The 14,898-nt window shown below is 33.4% G+C and overlaps 1 protein-coding gene across 1 annotated transcript in view; it reads right to left on the minus strand.

Annotated features, from left to right (window-relative positions):
* Nucleotides 1-3,426: 3,426 nt before the first annotated feature.
* The window catches only part of LOC129804568 (GPI ethanolamine phosphate transferase 3), a 40,110-nt gene continuing 28,638 nt past the window's right edge, over nucleotides 3,427-14,898 (minus strand). Inside the window, exon 5 of the mRNA XM_055851963.1 lies at nucleotides 3,427-3,869. Within this exon, the coding sequence (XP_055707938.1) occupies nucleotides 3,675-3,869 (195 nt within the window). The 3' untranslated portion in view covers nucleotides 3,427-3,674. The remainder of the gene's footprint in view (nucleotides 3,870-14,898) is intronic.

Consider the following 14,898-nt stretch of genomic DNA (forward strand, 5'->3'; position numbering starts at 1 on the left):
ATTGCCAGAAATCTCAAATATGTAACTTCTGACAATGCTACGTGAGCTGAAATGGCAATGTCACGGCTACGGAATCGCATTTTCGAAAATTCTCTCCTAAGATTCGAACCCAATTTGTCATATGACATTGCCAGAGCGTTACAGAATTCCCCTCCTGGACTGGAAAGGCCTAGCTCCTTCATGGAATGTTATATTGTGATTATTAATATTATTTTCGATAGCAACTCACTTATAAATCCATCAAGACATGATTTACCTAAGATGTGTCTTCGTCTCAGATTTCCAAAAAAAAAAATCTCGAGTGGTGTGTCATTTTCAGCACGTTATCTAACTTGAAATTTCTTAATTGTTGTAGATTAATTTAATCGATTAATTTAGGGGACATACTCAGAAGTCTGTGGTGTACGCAAATACTGTATTAAGTGACATTATTCGCAAATAGACCCACAATTCAACATAGACAAACAACATTGAATGCCAAGTAGCTTTTTAATTTCGAGTTTTTCTATTTAAAGTCTCACTGAGGTGTTCGATATTCTCTCTGTCTCTAATTACATCGAGAAAATTTTGGATATTTTTCGCAAATCGTGTTTTTAGAATTTAAATTCGAAAAGGTGTATATGATACAGTAGAGTCTCGCTCATTCGGCTCTTTCTCAATCGGGCGACAAATTTTGTTGACAATTTTCACGTTTAATTATGAAGCTAATTTGCTCAAATTCGCTGTAGTTCTTCCTATTTTATCGTGATTCTTTATAATTGAGCGCTTTTTGTGGAATTTACAAAGGCTTTGACGCCTAAATCTATCGATAAACCGGATGACATTTTGCCCCATATTCCCGATTGAGAGAGAGTCTACTGTAAATTTTGGCCATTGAAAATTGGCTCTCACATGTTAACCACAATATATACAGCAGACTCTCGCTAATTCGGCTCTTTTAAGATCGGGCTACTTTTTATTTCGGGCGATAGTTAAATTCGAAAAAAAGTTTCTTGACAATTTTCAAGTTTGATTATGTTTATCGAATGAAGCAAATATCCTTAAATTTGTCATGATCGTTTTAGTTTGGATGTGATTTTACATTATTATAATCTTTATTGTTAACGGTACGTGAAGTTTTCAAATGAAAAAATTACCTATTTCGTGAACAAAAAGGGTTTTTCTAAAGTGTCTGCAAAGGAAACATGATTATTTTTACATAATATAATACGGAAATATAATTTTTTTTTTTGGAGAGATTTTTTCATTGTTTTAGATGGAAAGGGAGAAAAAACCAGGAATGAGAACAAATCCTGCACTCAGGAGCAACTCAACAAGGTTTTGGAAGCCTTTCGTCGTTTGTCAGTTTATCTCCAATTAGAAACTTTCCCTTGTCTCCATTTGGATTAATTTGTTTCCAATAGAAGCATTTTACGTGCGCGTATTTTTCTTGTATTTAAGAAGTTTTCAAATTATATCTCAAGAATTTTCACTAAACAGTAACATTCTAAAAGAGACAAGGAGCAAATTTATGTAATTCTCTGCTGAAAAAATATGAATTTAATGTGTTGAATTTTCTGCCAAAGTTAAAGCGTCTGGAAATGGTTTTGAATTAGGACATTTACCCTATTAAAATTTAATATGGAAGATGGTAAATTTTGATGTCCTAGTTTGATGGGTACAGGCTTAGCAGACATTACCGAATATACTATGAATATTTCTCGTATAGAAAGACAAAAGGCTTTTAGATTAAAATCAATCCATATTAATACCTTAATCTTTCTTTTGTCAAAGAAAAAAACAAGTATCTAAAAAATATAAAGTCCTCATCGCCCTTAACCCTTTAAGGACGATTGGAACACCGGTGTCCCATAAAGAAAATAATTTTTCCTGACTACCTAAAATTATTTTTTTCTTATGTTTATACGTAATTGCAAATTAGAAGGTTGAAGGAATCTAGGATATTTTTTGCAAGTCTCTAGCTATTCGTTATTTAGTAAATATTTAAGCACAAAAATGGCGAATTTTTAAATTCTCAAATTCATAATTGATTTTATTTATTTTTTATACTTCCAATTTTTTTTAAGCAAAACCCTTATGGCAATAAAAACTACAATACTCTTACGTAATATTTTTCATTAAAACGAAAAATATTATTCATTGGTATTGTTAGAATAATAATTACTTAAATTTTTGGGCTATTTTTGTCCCTATCTTTCATAGAAGCACAAAAGATACCGAATCAGACTCTGTTGGACTTTCCAAGGTTAGATGTAAGACTTATAATTGATTATGTTTCTCAGTTTATTTTTTATTGTTGATTTTCAGTCCGTAAAAAGTGTCTCGTCGTTAAAGGGTTAAGAGATTCAGAGGCACTGTCCCTAATTAGATCTGCATCACTGTAGGTCTGCAATCTTTGAACAGGCAAGAATTATCATACGAACACATTTAATGTGAATGGTCACGAGCTCTATTACCACAGTGTCGTGACTTTGCACAATGCTAAAAAAAACTTATTTAGAAAGCATAAGTTTTGGTTAATGAATTTCTCTTATCTCAAAAAAGTTTTGTTACCAGAGAAACATTATGTATAAAAAGTTATTTTCACGTTATTAATTCCGTTATTAATAACGTGAAAATAAATTTTTCTTTACGTTTTTTTTTTTGTTTTCTTAAATTGTGGGGTAGTTTGGTCATTGATTCTTAAGCTTTCGGGACAAATTTCTAACGATTATATTATGTACAGTCAAGCTTAGCGGGGAAAGGTAGTAAATAAGAAAAAAAATTGAAGAAAACCTATACCGAAATAACCGTCCTTTCTTTTTGCCGTCTGTTTTTTGTGGAATACCGCAATACGTAATTTCGCTCCTGAATATTGGAGTCTCTTCCAAGGTACGAAAGCTCTGAGTTCCAAGAGCTCATTCGAACCCTTAATTCCCTCGCACTCGACAATAAATCTTTATAATCTGGCGTCATTAATGCTTTAAGTCAGTGTTGAGTAACCTCGTGTAAATTTTTTCCACGGGGTTTTACTTTGTTAATCCAGCCTTCCTAAATTTTTCTTACTCGTTTATTTGTGGTTGGTACTTTTCTTTTTAGTTCAAATCAACCTCATGCAAAAGAGATGCATCATGTAAAAATCAATAAATCACCATAACCTCAAAAAGTGGGCGTGTCCTAAAAAATCATTCTGGGCTGAAGCTTACTAAAAGGCTCAATTACCACCTTCCCGCAAAGTATGGGAATCAAAAAAAAAATAGAAACTTATGGTAAAGTAATTCCGATAAAAAATTGAAAATGAAAACAAATCATATTAATCCCAATTGAAGTTAAAAAGAAAAAAATTATTGAGAAAAACATGAATGAAAAAAAAAACACTTTAAATAGACAGTCACTTATATAAGAGAAGAAAGGAATACTATTAAAATAAAATGAAAAAAAAAATTACAATCATAAGAACAGTTTAAATTTGTTTGTTAGTCAAAATACCATTACAATATATAAACCTTAAAAATAAATAAAAACAAAAAAAAATACAGTGAAAAACGAAATTTGGCTCTTACATTTTTCTCCACGCACATTCCAACTCCTCTTGGATAACTTGTAACATCTGGTTTTTCCTTTTTCCTCTACAAACACACTTGACTCTTCGTGTTTATTCTTCTGTGGTTATTTTGTTTCATTTCTTTTACATTTTAATTAAATTTGGTGAATTTTACAATGAGATTTACCACGGCTCTGTGAATCCGAATCAGCATCAAGTAGCTGAAAAGAATTGCTCCCAGGAGAACATAGGTGGAAATTCCTTCATATATAAATCGGGGTGCGAATATTTTCCACACCATCAAATGCCGACAGTGAATTGTGCAGGCCAGCATCGAGCAGAAAATCTGAAAGGAAGAACATGAGAAAGGGCAATTTTATACATATTTTCCTTTTGCTACCTTTTCCTCTACAATCCTCTCTTCTTCTCTCCATCCAAAATTTCACCCAAACACTCCCCTCAACCCCGCCCATTCCTGCCACATATTCATTCCTTATCCCCCATTCCATTTACTTCAATTTTCGGAAGGTGATTCTACTAGAAGTGCTTCACAGATATTGTGATTGAATTTGATACTGATACTTTTGGCCATAACATGATATCTCAATAATAATGATTGGGTTATTAATTTTATTAATACTTATAGCTATACCGTAATAAATCATGTAACATTTCTTTTCTCCTTAGGTACAAGTTCAAATACTTATCTTCAACATGAGTGGTATATTCATTTTTAAGACGAAGCAGGTAACCTAATATTTCCTAAAGCTTCAAATATTATTCAACTACTTTGTCCCATAATAGCCTTTAGCTATAGAAAAGTTAGACATTGTCAAATGAAATGTGAAACTAACGGGTCAATATGATATTCTTCTTTATTATACAATATTATGATTTTTTGAATAATCTCCAGAATATTATACTTGATGTGAAAATTCATAATACTCGAGCTCATAAATTTTTTATAGCACAACACCTCTCAATCGCGTTAAACAGCTTTATAAAATCATCGCAACATCATGAAAAAATTTGTATAAATGTGGTAGCAAAGCTATTTACGAAATGCTCGAACTCATGAATTCTATGATACATCCTCAAAATACTTTCGCATTATTTACAGTTTACCAGTCAATTCTTTAAGAAAGGAGTGGCAAAGTGTCCCAGGTTTTGCAAAATGCTCGAACTCGAGATATAGATGCTGTACCTCTAAAGTATTTTCGCATCATTTACCGGTTTTCAATCGATTTAAATCGATTCATCACTCCAAAGATCCCCAGAATAATTTTAACAGTAATAGAATTAATTTTCAGATAAAAATTAGTTATCGGCTATGAATCGGTTCATTACCGGTTCAAAATCGATTAGAACCGGCTCAGTTTTGTCGGAAATTCCAAGATCTTTCCAACGAGCGTAAACACAATACCATTTTGTTGAAAAATGCCATCTCTAGTGTCTTTTTAACCTTTGACCTTGAAAAACCGTTATTAGGAATAATTCAACGGTATTTTCGTCTAAGGACGAAATGGCCGCCTAGATAATCTCTAAAAACCATCTCCATGGCAAATTGTCTTTTTTTATATGGAGTTATTTGAAGTTATATTAGAACCTCGCTATAGGCCATCGCTCTATAATAGTCCACAATTTATCGACCGTTGATTTCAAAACACTGATTTTAAGTTAGGTTATGTTTTTTAGTACGCGACATGCAATGTTGTCATGATTATTTTAATATTTTTTGGCAAACTTTATTGAGTAGTTGTGATAATTGTGATCCTTAATGAAGAGAGCGAGCACGAGTAGCACAATCGCAAGGAAAGTGGAAGCCGTCGAGCAATTTCAATAGTAAAAGTCGATGATAATTTTAAAAATGACATGGACTATAGTGCGGCCCAAGTGTCAAATCTGGAACCAAATATGGCCTATAGCGAGGCTCTACTGCAAAGGTGTGCAAGAACCGTTTGAAACCGAATAAACGTCAAAATAAGTTTCTTGAAGTAGTTTTTTGACCATTGACGTATGAGTTTCTTTTGACGTTTTTTCGGTTTCAAACCGTTCTTGCACTCCTCTGCTCTACTGTATTTGTTATTATTAATAAAAACTCTAAAATCGCTCACAATCATTGTGCAAATTTTAAAAACAATTAAAATGATTCGGAAAATATTTCATCTTGTCACTGACAGCCGAGCAACACGTCCGGCAACATAATTTTCGTAGTTCCGCTACTCATTACCATGAACGCAAAACAGTGTGCTTCACATATATTTAGTAAGGGGTATTTTGCATGGGAACTTCTTAAAAGTAAGGTATGAAAGATAGGGGTTAATCCACGCTTACCTGGTCAGACGGGACAGTTGATTTTTTGATAAAAATTAGTTACGATTCATTACCGGTTTATCATAACTGATTGGAACCGATGCAGTTTTGTAAAAAATTCGAAGATCTTTTCAACAAGTCCTCACATGAAAACCCTATTTTAGGAATGATTCAATGATTCAATGACTTCATTTTCAGGAATGAAATGTTCGCCTAGGTAAGTTAAAACATAACCAAAAACGAAAAAAAATCGCACGACGCGTTTTCGAGCAATCCCAAAAAACATGGCTTTTGAGGGGAAGGGTAAGGGTGGGGGAAAATAGAGGAATATTAATTACCCCAGGATCGACTTATGGGGGGGGTCCCCGAAGGTGCCAAGTCGCTATCTCTAACCTTTTGGCCCCTAGAGCTGTCGACGGCCGGACGAACAGACATGGATCAAACGGACAAAGAGCGTGACGTCATTTCTCAGAAATTCTCTGAAACTTGAAGATATGTTGAGAAAAGTGGTTTCCGAAGTGGAAATTTTGGAAGGCAAAGTTGTGGACTTTGAGCAGTAAAACTAATTACTCAAATTATTCCCTAGAAAAGCTATGCAAGGCCATTGTGAGGAGGCGCCGACCTCGAGGCAGACCTAGGACAAGGTGGCTGAATCAAATTCAGAACCTTGCCTTGGAGCCCCTTGGGATTGAACCTGAACATCGACAAGCGTAGGCTGCTAAACTGAATGTCATGGGCTCGCGACCACAATAGGGATAAGCGGTTGAAAATTATGATGATGATGAAACTAATACTCAATATTATTCAGATATATCACTCCCATGCCAATATTAATCTTGGCGAAAAATTCGTTCGATTGTTAGCATTAGCTTTTTCCCAATGGCTAAGCCCCCTGTTGATATTTGAATTGATTCGGAACAGCGTCGATTTCTCCTAACAGTATTCCTAATATTGACCAGCAGGATGGTTATCTTAGATAGGATTAGTATAAAAAGTTTAGTTTATGTTGGATTTCGGTAGGGCGTAGACGTTAAAAAAACGCTAAGGGTTCTGGAGAAACCTCAAGCGATCAAGGCGTTCATAGACGCGATTGACTTAAGGGCTTCCGGCTTAGAGATTCCCTGATCGAATCTAAGACGTTCGTTTTGAAATATTCTATTTTAGAAAAATTGTATTGGAATACCACATATGCTTATGGCCAAGCGTTCCACATTCCTAATATCCATTGGAGTGGATCTCGATTGGAGTGGCAATAGTCCACGCTTTTACGAAGTTGGGAAACTTAGCAAAGAGTAGGACTAACCGCTAGATCGTCCACTAGCTTACTGCACGTTTAGTAATATAGCTTTTTAGCCCCAGCCAACAAGTCTTAGGCGTCCGCCACCTGTTAGCAAATTAACTGCCTCTTGAGGGTAAATCAGTGAATCAAGTCTCTGTGATCTGGCTAGGGTACGCTTCTATAGACAGGGAAGTACAGAAAAGAATTTTCTGGAGTATTCTGAAAATTGCCTTAGTAGAAAATCCACAATACAATTGAAGCCCCTTAGCCCTATCAAAATTGACCCATGGATTATTTCTTTAATAGTTGTGGCTAAAGTTTGAGTCTGAAAGTAATACAAAAAGAATTCGTATTCCACGAAATCCCCAATTTGCAATTAAATAAATCTATTATCAGTCCATTATCGATTTAATGACAACTCTAAACACTTCAGATGTTATTTAGAATTTGAAGACCTTTCAAAAATTTACGAAAACCTATGGAAAATTGATTCAAAACTGCGAATTTTAAAGTGGAATTTGCAACATTGAAAATCCATTAAAAAAAAATTATTTAAGAGGTATGTTCGAAAATGAAGATGACCTTTCATTTTTCTCGAAAAATGTTATTTTTTTCATTAATATCTATTTTATTCCCTTGAAAGTAATCTCCCTCAGATATAATGCACTTGTGTTTAAGCTTGTTCCAATCTTCAAAGACTTTCTGAAATGTGTTTTTTGATATGGCTACGAGCTCTTCTGGTAATAGAGTCTTTATCTCCTTAATCGTGCTTTTCAGTTCTGAAAATAGGAAAAGCCCCTGAGGGTCAATTCTATAGTAAAAACGATGGCTAAGGTATGATTAAGGCGTTGTTTTAAGCCAAAAAATCACGAGCAAACAAGATTGTGTGAACAATCTTTTAGAACAAACTGTGCTGCGACATGTATCATGCTCAAAACATCCAAAACGAATTGCATGGCACGAGCCAACTGATATACCGAGGACATTAAAAATTCTTCAATACTGATTCGACAGTTTTCCATAAAAAATGTTTTCACTGCTTCATCATTTCTATCGGCTTTTAACATCCAGGTCTAACATCATAATTAACATGTTCTAGGCAACATGTGAAGAGCTTGCACCACTTTCACGCCCATTACAAGAACGTTTTCAATATGGATTCCCAAGCATTCCCAGGCAAGGTTTTTGAATTTACTTCAGATGTGGAATCTCTTAACACGAAGTAGCAGCTCTTTTGCTTATCAATGATTGCTTAATTTGCCAAGACAAAGCTTATCTCGGTAACTTGTTTTCCCCATTTAATTTTCTACATTTAATATGCGTTATTTGTCCTAAATATGGAACTCTGAGTCAAACCAAAAAAAAACCTGTCTGACAAGAAATTAAAGAAGTTAAGCCCTATGTCTGAACCTCAGGTCTGAAGACTGTATAAGGGAAGATGAATAAATAATAGCCTTGAAAACTGTAAACTTATTCAAACGATTTTCCATAAAACGCTTCTACCAATTCCCCTCCCTATGTTATTGAAAAACCTTGACCAATATGGTCAATGCTTCAGCATCTATCCTACCATCACTTGTTTAATAACGTCCCGAGTTACTATCCCAAAATTTACTGAAACATTTCAAATTAAAACTATGACAAAATATTTCATATAATGTGGTCAAGAAGGAAGTTTAACTTAAAAAGTTTCGTTTATACCCTCTGGGTGATTTAGTAACTTATGGAAACCCTTTACATATCGCCAAAGTTCTAAAAAGTTTGTCTGTTTTATAAAAATTTATTGTGTGTGTGTGTGTCCAATGGATTCTCTTGGATTTAAAAAAGATTGTATGTGGCTACATGTTCTTTTTTTTTTGTAAATTCGTAAGAAACGGAGACTAAAAGATCATATTTTGATGACATTTTAATAATGTGTAATACCGGCTTCAGACTGGAGGTTTAGCTCAGTTCCCGAAGGTCTCAAAAATCTTAATAACAAGCAATTTAACTTTAGCTAAAATATTTAACTTCGGCTTTTACTATCTTTTAATTCTTTTGCATTTTTTGAAACTCTGGATCTGGATACACTGAGAGAAATCCGAAAAATTAAAATAACATTCCGGAAATGTTAATTTTACCCTGCATTATTGATCCGAAATCGATGTAAATATTATGCTTTTTCGGTGTATTATGGGTTGAAGTTACCCTTTTTCATGTTAATTTTACACTTAAAAAAGTGTAAAATTAACATTAAAAAATCGTAATATATTTTTACACCTAAAGTGTTAAAATTACGAAGAAAAAAAGTTAATCGCACCCTCTTTTTTTCTCAGTGTACCTATACCCCCTATACCCAAAGTAAATTATGGATTCCCCTTAGAAAACCAAGGCATTTTGGACTATTTAGATTTAGAATCAATTAAAATTCAAATCTTGTGCATGATTACGTTACAAAGTATTTCTTCAAATCCAGGGCACATTTTGTAAAACCAAATAATTCCTGAACTACGATATTTTTTTAATAAAAAAATCGTAACATTGGCTCACTGGCTCGCTGAAAATTTAACAGTCAGAGAAGAGTTAATGGTATTACACAAAAACCAATTTCACAGTATATTGAAAAAATTCTCACAACATTTTGTTGTATTTTTCTAAGCTCTCCCTCCCATAATTGAATATCTATTCAACAAAAAATATATAAATAAAATTTGTATTGTGAGTTTTTTTTACGAATGTGAACTCAACTTGTTGAATAAGTTGACAGAGTTGATTTTTTATTGCATTTGACTGACGCGATATTTATAAAAAAAAAAGTTAAAAAATGTATTAGATATAAGCCCTTATTAAAATAAATTTACTCTAAACATGATTTTAAAAATAATGATATTTATTTTATAAACAAAACGAAGATTTCATTTCACACTATTCCATCAGAAAATGCATTTAAGGTGGATAATTTCGTTAAAAAAAAAAATAGGTTTTAGAATTCGTTTTCGAGTATCAATCTGTGTTCTTTAACGTAAAGAATATTTATACCTACAATTTAAAAAAAAATCGCACAATTCCGCAAAATTCCGAGCTATTTCTTTGAGAAAGCTAATTTTTTGCTTACACAGAAAAAATATTTTGTAAAAATGTTTGTGAATTCCTATGGGGGAGTTACGAAGTGCTCGTGAATCGTATAACCCACAAACAAGTTCGTAAAAGTTTGTACTTTTTTTACAAACATTGTTCGTAACATTATCAATTGACGAACATTTTTTGTACTTTTACAAACATTCGTTCGTAAAAGTTCGTGAACACACAAAAAATCTTCGTAAAATTTTGTCATTTGTTCGTAAATGTTCGTAAAATGTTCGATAGGAAAACATTTTACATTCACAAACATTTACGAACATTTTTATAATTTTTTTTTCTATGTAGATCATCTCATTGTAAGTGAGATTCCTAACGTGAGCTGACTCGGAATGCATGCAAAGACGATTTAAGAGCTGAAGTTGGGGTACGCCATTCAATTATCTTGAATCAAATTCGAAAAATTATACAAATTTTATATTTAAACCAAAATATCAAGGATTTGGATGGACTGACAGAAAAGTAATATATGGGTGAAATGTAGATGAGAATGTTCTCTATAATTTTGCCGAAGAAGTTGATGTCATTGATTATTCAAAATGTTTCAAATTTAAAGCAAATTTAGTGTTCTTGTCTGCCGTATCCCGTATAGACACCAAATCGGCGTACCCAAGATATTAATGAAGCAGCAAATTGCACTTAACAATTTTAATTCCACTACGACTATACAGAATGTTTTCACTGTGTTTTTCACGCTTTCTATTGTTATTTAATTTCTTGGAAAATTTTGCCAGTTTTAACCTAATCCAAGAATAATATTTGCAAGAATTTTGGCCGTCGGATTATTGATAACTGAACCATCCGACATGTCAAAAACTGTTGCACTGGGGATGCAACCTCGCGAACAAGTCTTTAAACATTTCACTATTGAAGTCTTTTGGATACAAAATATTCATCACACAACACTCCAGAGACTTGAGCATGCCCTCTAATGGCCTCTACACATTGGGAGTAATTTTAGTCAAAAATTGCTTTTTTGAAGGAAATTCCCTGCAGCGTTGTAGGGGGAAACGTCAAATTTCTGTCAAAAACGCAATTTTTGACGAAAATTGCTCCCAATGTGTAGACACCTTAAACCACAAAATTTAATTTTCCAAATAAATGATTTGAGCAATTTTCCTGCAAAACACTGCTCAAATTTCATTTAATTTCTGTCGGCACTGTTTTTTTCCGAATCACAACACAAATCTCTACTGGAAGAGTTTTTCCTTCAAATTTCCACTATTATAATTATTGAGAAACACGTGAAAACTATTACCACTTTGCAAAATAATTCTACAGTGCATTAATATTTTGTCTGCCATTTGACAATTCTGTGTGACACAGCGACACTGACACTGGAAGACACTGGAAAGTGCTCATTTTTCCACAAATTGACCTCCTTTTGCAAAATATTGATCTCCTTTTGCAAAAAAGTTGGTTGGAAAATGGGTTATTACATTCTTTGGTTATTTACATGGAGTGACAACCAACTTTTGACATCCTTTTGCAAACTATTTTTCTCATAGGACTCATATATAGGGTGTCCCAAAAATTACGCAAGATTTAAATTAAATAAAAAACACATTTTTTTCTCAATTAAATTTTTTGATAAATTGAAAAATAAAGTACACAAGATAGGGTTTATGTATTATATATCGCATCCATTAATTAACATCCATAGCTCTTCTGGCATATGAATCCTTTCGTCGAAGGTTTCCCTGACATTTTTGGACAAATGCAATGATGCAGTGTTAAAACTTCTCTTTTAATGCACAGAGGTAGATGTAGGCCTGTTGACTTAGGCTTGTGATTTCGAATAACCGAATAAAAAAATGTAATGGTCTAAAATTACATGATCTAAGGGACCAATTCTAATCACCAATAGAGAAAATTACAATCAGGAAATATCCTATGCAGGAATTGCATTATTTCGGGATTGGGAAACCTCGTATTTTACATTTCGTATTTTACATCTTCGTATTGCACATTTCGTATTGCGGAAACTTCGTATTTCAGCACATTTCGTATTTTACCATTTCGTATTTCACATTTCGTCTTTCATACATTTTGTACAAAAATTTAACATTTCGTCTTCCATATATTCCATACAAGCATATCAACCAATAAAATAATAGAATTGTAGTTTTATAAGGTCAAGGGCGCTATGCGCCTCGGGTCTGAGTTTGAAGTCGAAAATTATGCTTTTTAATTATTCTTTTATTTAAGATTTTTATGTAAATTTGCGACTGCTTCAGCAAATATTTCAAATTTTACCACCAAGTCTGAGAAATATTGGTAAATGTTTACAATATGCTCTTAAAACACATTTGAGCCTTTTATTCATAACTTTATCAAGACATTAGATGGAGATTTTATAAAAGGGAAACGTGACCATTAAAATAGATTTTATAATAATTCCTTGAGGCTTTTTTGTAGATATATCTTGTGTAGCCGAGGCTTTTGCCCTGAAAGATTCCTTATGGAGACCAAATCTTTTCGCGGCTAATTGCCCAGCACCACCCAAGCTCTGTGCCTCCATCCGATCTCGTCCAGACCATGTTACCGACTGACTGACAGTATCTCCTGTTATCCTGTTAACCAAGGCCAAGCCCACACACGATAATAGGCTTTGCTTGGAGCGGGAGGCGGGAAATATGAAGTTTCTGCGAACAGGGAAGGGATAGGCGTGATCAACTTCGCTATCAGGTGAAAAATCTCGCCAATACTTGAAAATTTCTATTTTTATCACATAAAATTGCTGCCTATTTATTTTTTTACGTTTTTCTTGCCAAATATTTTTTTTATGTTTAATCTCAAGAGTACTTCGTTTTTATTTTTTTAATTTTATTTTTCTTTTTTTCTTTCGTTTTGTTGTTTTTTTTCTATTTTTTTTTTTTTAATCTTTCTGTGCGTTTGATTTTTTCATATCTGAATGCGGAATACCACGACGAAGAGAAAAAAATAAAATTCGTAAATTTAACTTTATATAGAAATATTTTATTGCCAAGATATTGAAAACATTATAGGCTTTAACACTGGAAATTTTGAGAAATTCCGCGTAAAAAATTGATTACGGATCGGTTGGAATAGTCGTTTACGACTGCTCTAATGCAATTTCCGATAGCCGCATACTTTTTGTTGCACGGATTTCCCTGATGTCCTGCTATGAATTGAGCAATTTCATAATTGTGAAAAATTTGTTGCTTCTTTAGGCAGTCGATAAAACGATAAACATTGGGATAGATTGTTTCATAGATGTTCTGGAAGCTTCTGTGCCATCCTTCCACGTTGTTGTTTGTTCGATGTTTACCGTCGATTGTACGCTGGTACATATTCCAAAGAGTGATGGGAAATAATGCATCACGTCGACCTCGACGATGTTGGCGACCTATGTAGGTATCCTCGAAGTAGTCGAGGATTGGACAGAAGCTTCCAGAACATCTGTGAAACAATCTATCCCAATGTTTATCGTTTTATCGACTGCCTAAAGAAGCAACAAATTTTTCACAATTATGAAATTGCTCAATTCATAGCAGGACATCAGGGAAATCCGTGCAACAAAAAGTATGCGGCTATCGGAAATTGCATTAAAGCAGTCGTAAACGACTATTCCAACCGATCCGTAATCAATTTTTTACGCGGAATTTCTCAAAATTTCCAGTGTTAAAGCCTATAATGTTTTCAATATCTTGGCAATAAAATATTTCTATATAAAGTTAAATTTACGAATTTTATTTTTTTCTTCGTCGTGGTATTCCGCATTCAGATATGAAAAAATCAAACGCACAGAAAGATTAAAAAAAAAAATAGAAAAAAAACAACAAAACGAAAGAAAAAAAAGAAAAATAAAATTAAAAAAATAAAAACGAAGTAGGGGAAATGCTTCTAATTTTGTCCAGTTTCTTATTTTGGACACTTTGAGGATAACATTGGACACTAAAAATAAATTGATTAAAATGATGGATTTTTATTCCAATATTTGATGAATAATGAATTCTATCTAAATATTTGTTCTTTTTGGAATATTTTAACACTAAATACGTTAAAATTTGAATATGATTTGAGTTGAAATTGCTTTGTTGAAAATTCAGTGTGAGCAATTGCTTACGAGAAATATGACAGAACTTCGTGGCTTACTTCAGTCTTATTTAGTTTTGGTGAAGTACTAACAAAGTTTGTTCGCTGTTTTTGAGTGATATTATTGAATATTCATTGAATATTGTGTTGATTCACGTTACTGATGATTTGTACATTTGACCTGAAGTGAGATTTGCCTTGTGAATTACATTTTTCGTGTGAAAAATGGGAATTTTTTTAAGGCATTCACCAGTGAGATGATGATTCTTATTTTGGACAGGTGTTTTTCTCACGAAATTTCGTGAAGTTTTAGCTTTTGTGATGACTAGGTTGGACAAATGCCTGGAGAAATGAAGGAGCATCATCTCTACGAAAGAGATGCAGTGAGAAATGCCTTGAAAGGCTCCCGGAAAGGCCAGGGAATGAGCGAATCCCCACGTACTTGGAGTACCGAAGTCAACTCACTTTAATGAATGATATGGAAAGTTTCCGGGCTTCTTGTGACATTCTACGTTTCCCTTACATGAACAGGAAGAGGACTTGGTAAGATTGGTTCATCAAATGAAGAACAATGGGCATCCTATTGAGGCGGATTATCTGTCCAAAT

This window comes from Phlebotomus papatasi, chromosome 2 (assembly GCF_024763615.1).
Source record: "Phlebotomus papatasi isolate M1 chromosome 2, Ppap_2.1, whole genome shotgun sequence".
Classification (NCBI taxonomy): Eukaryota; Metazoa; Arthropoda; class Insecta; order Diptera; family Psychodidae; genus Phlebotomus; species Phlebotomus papatasi.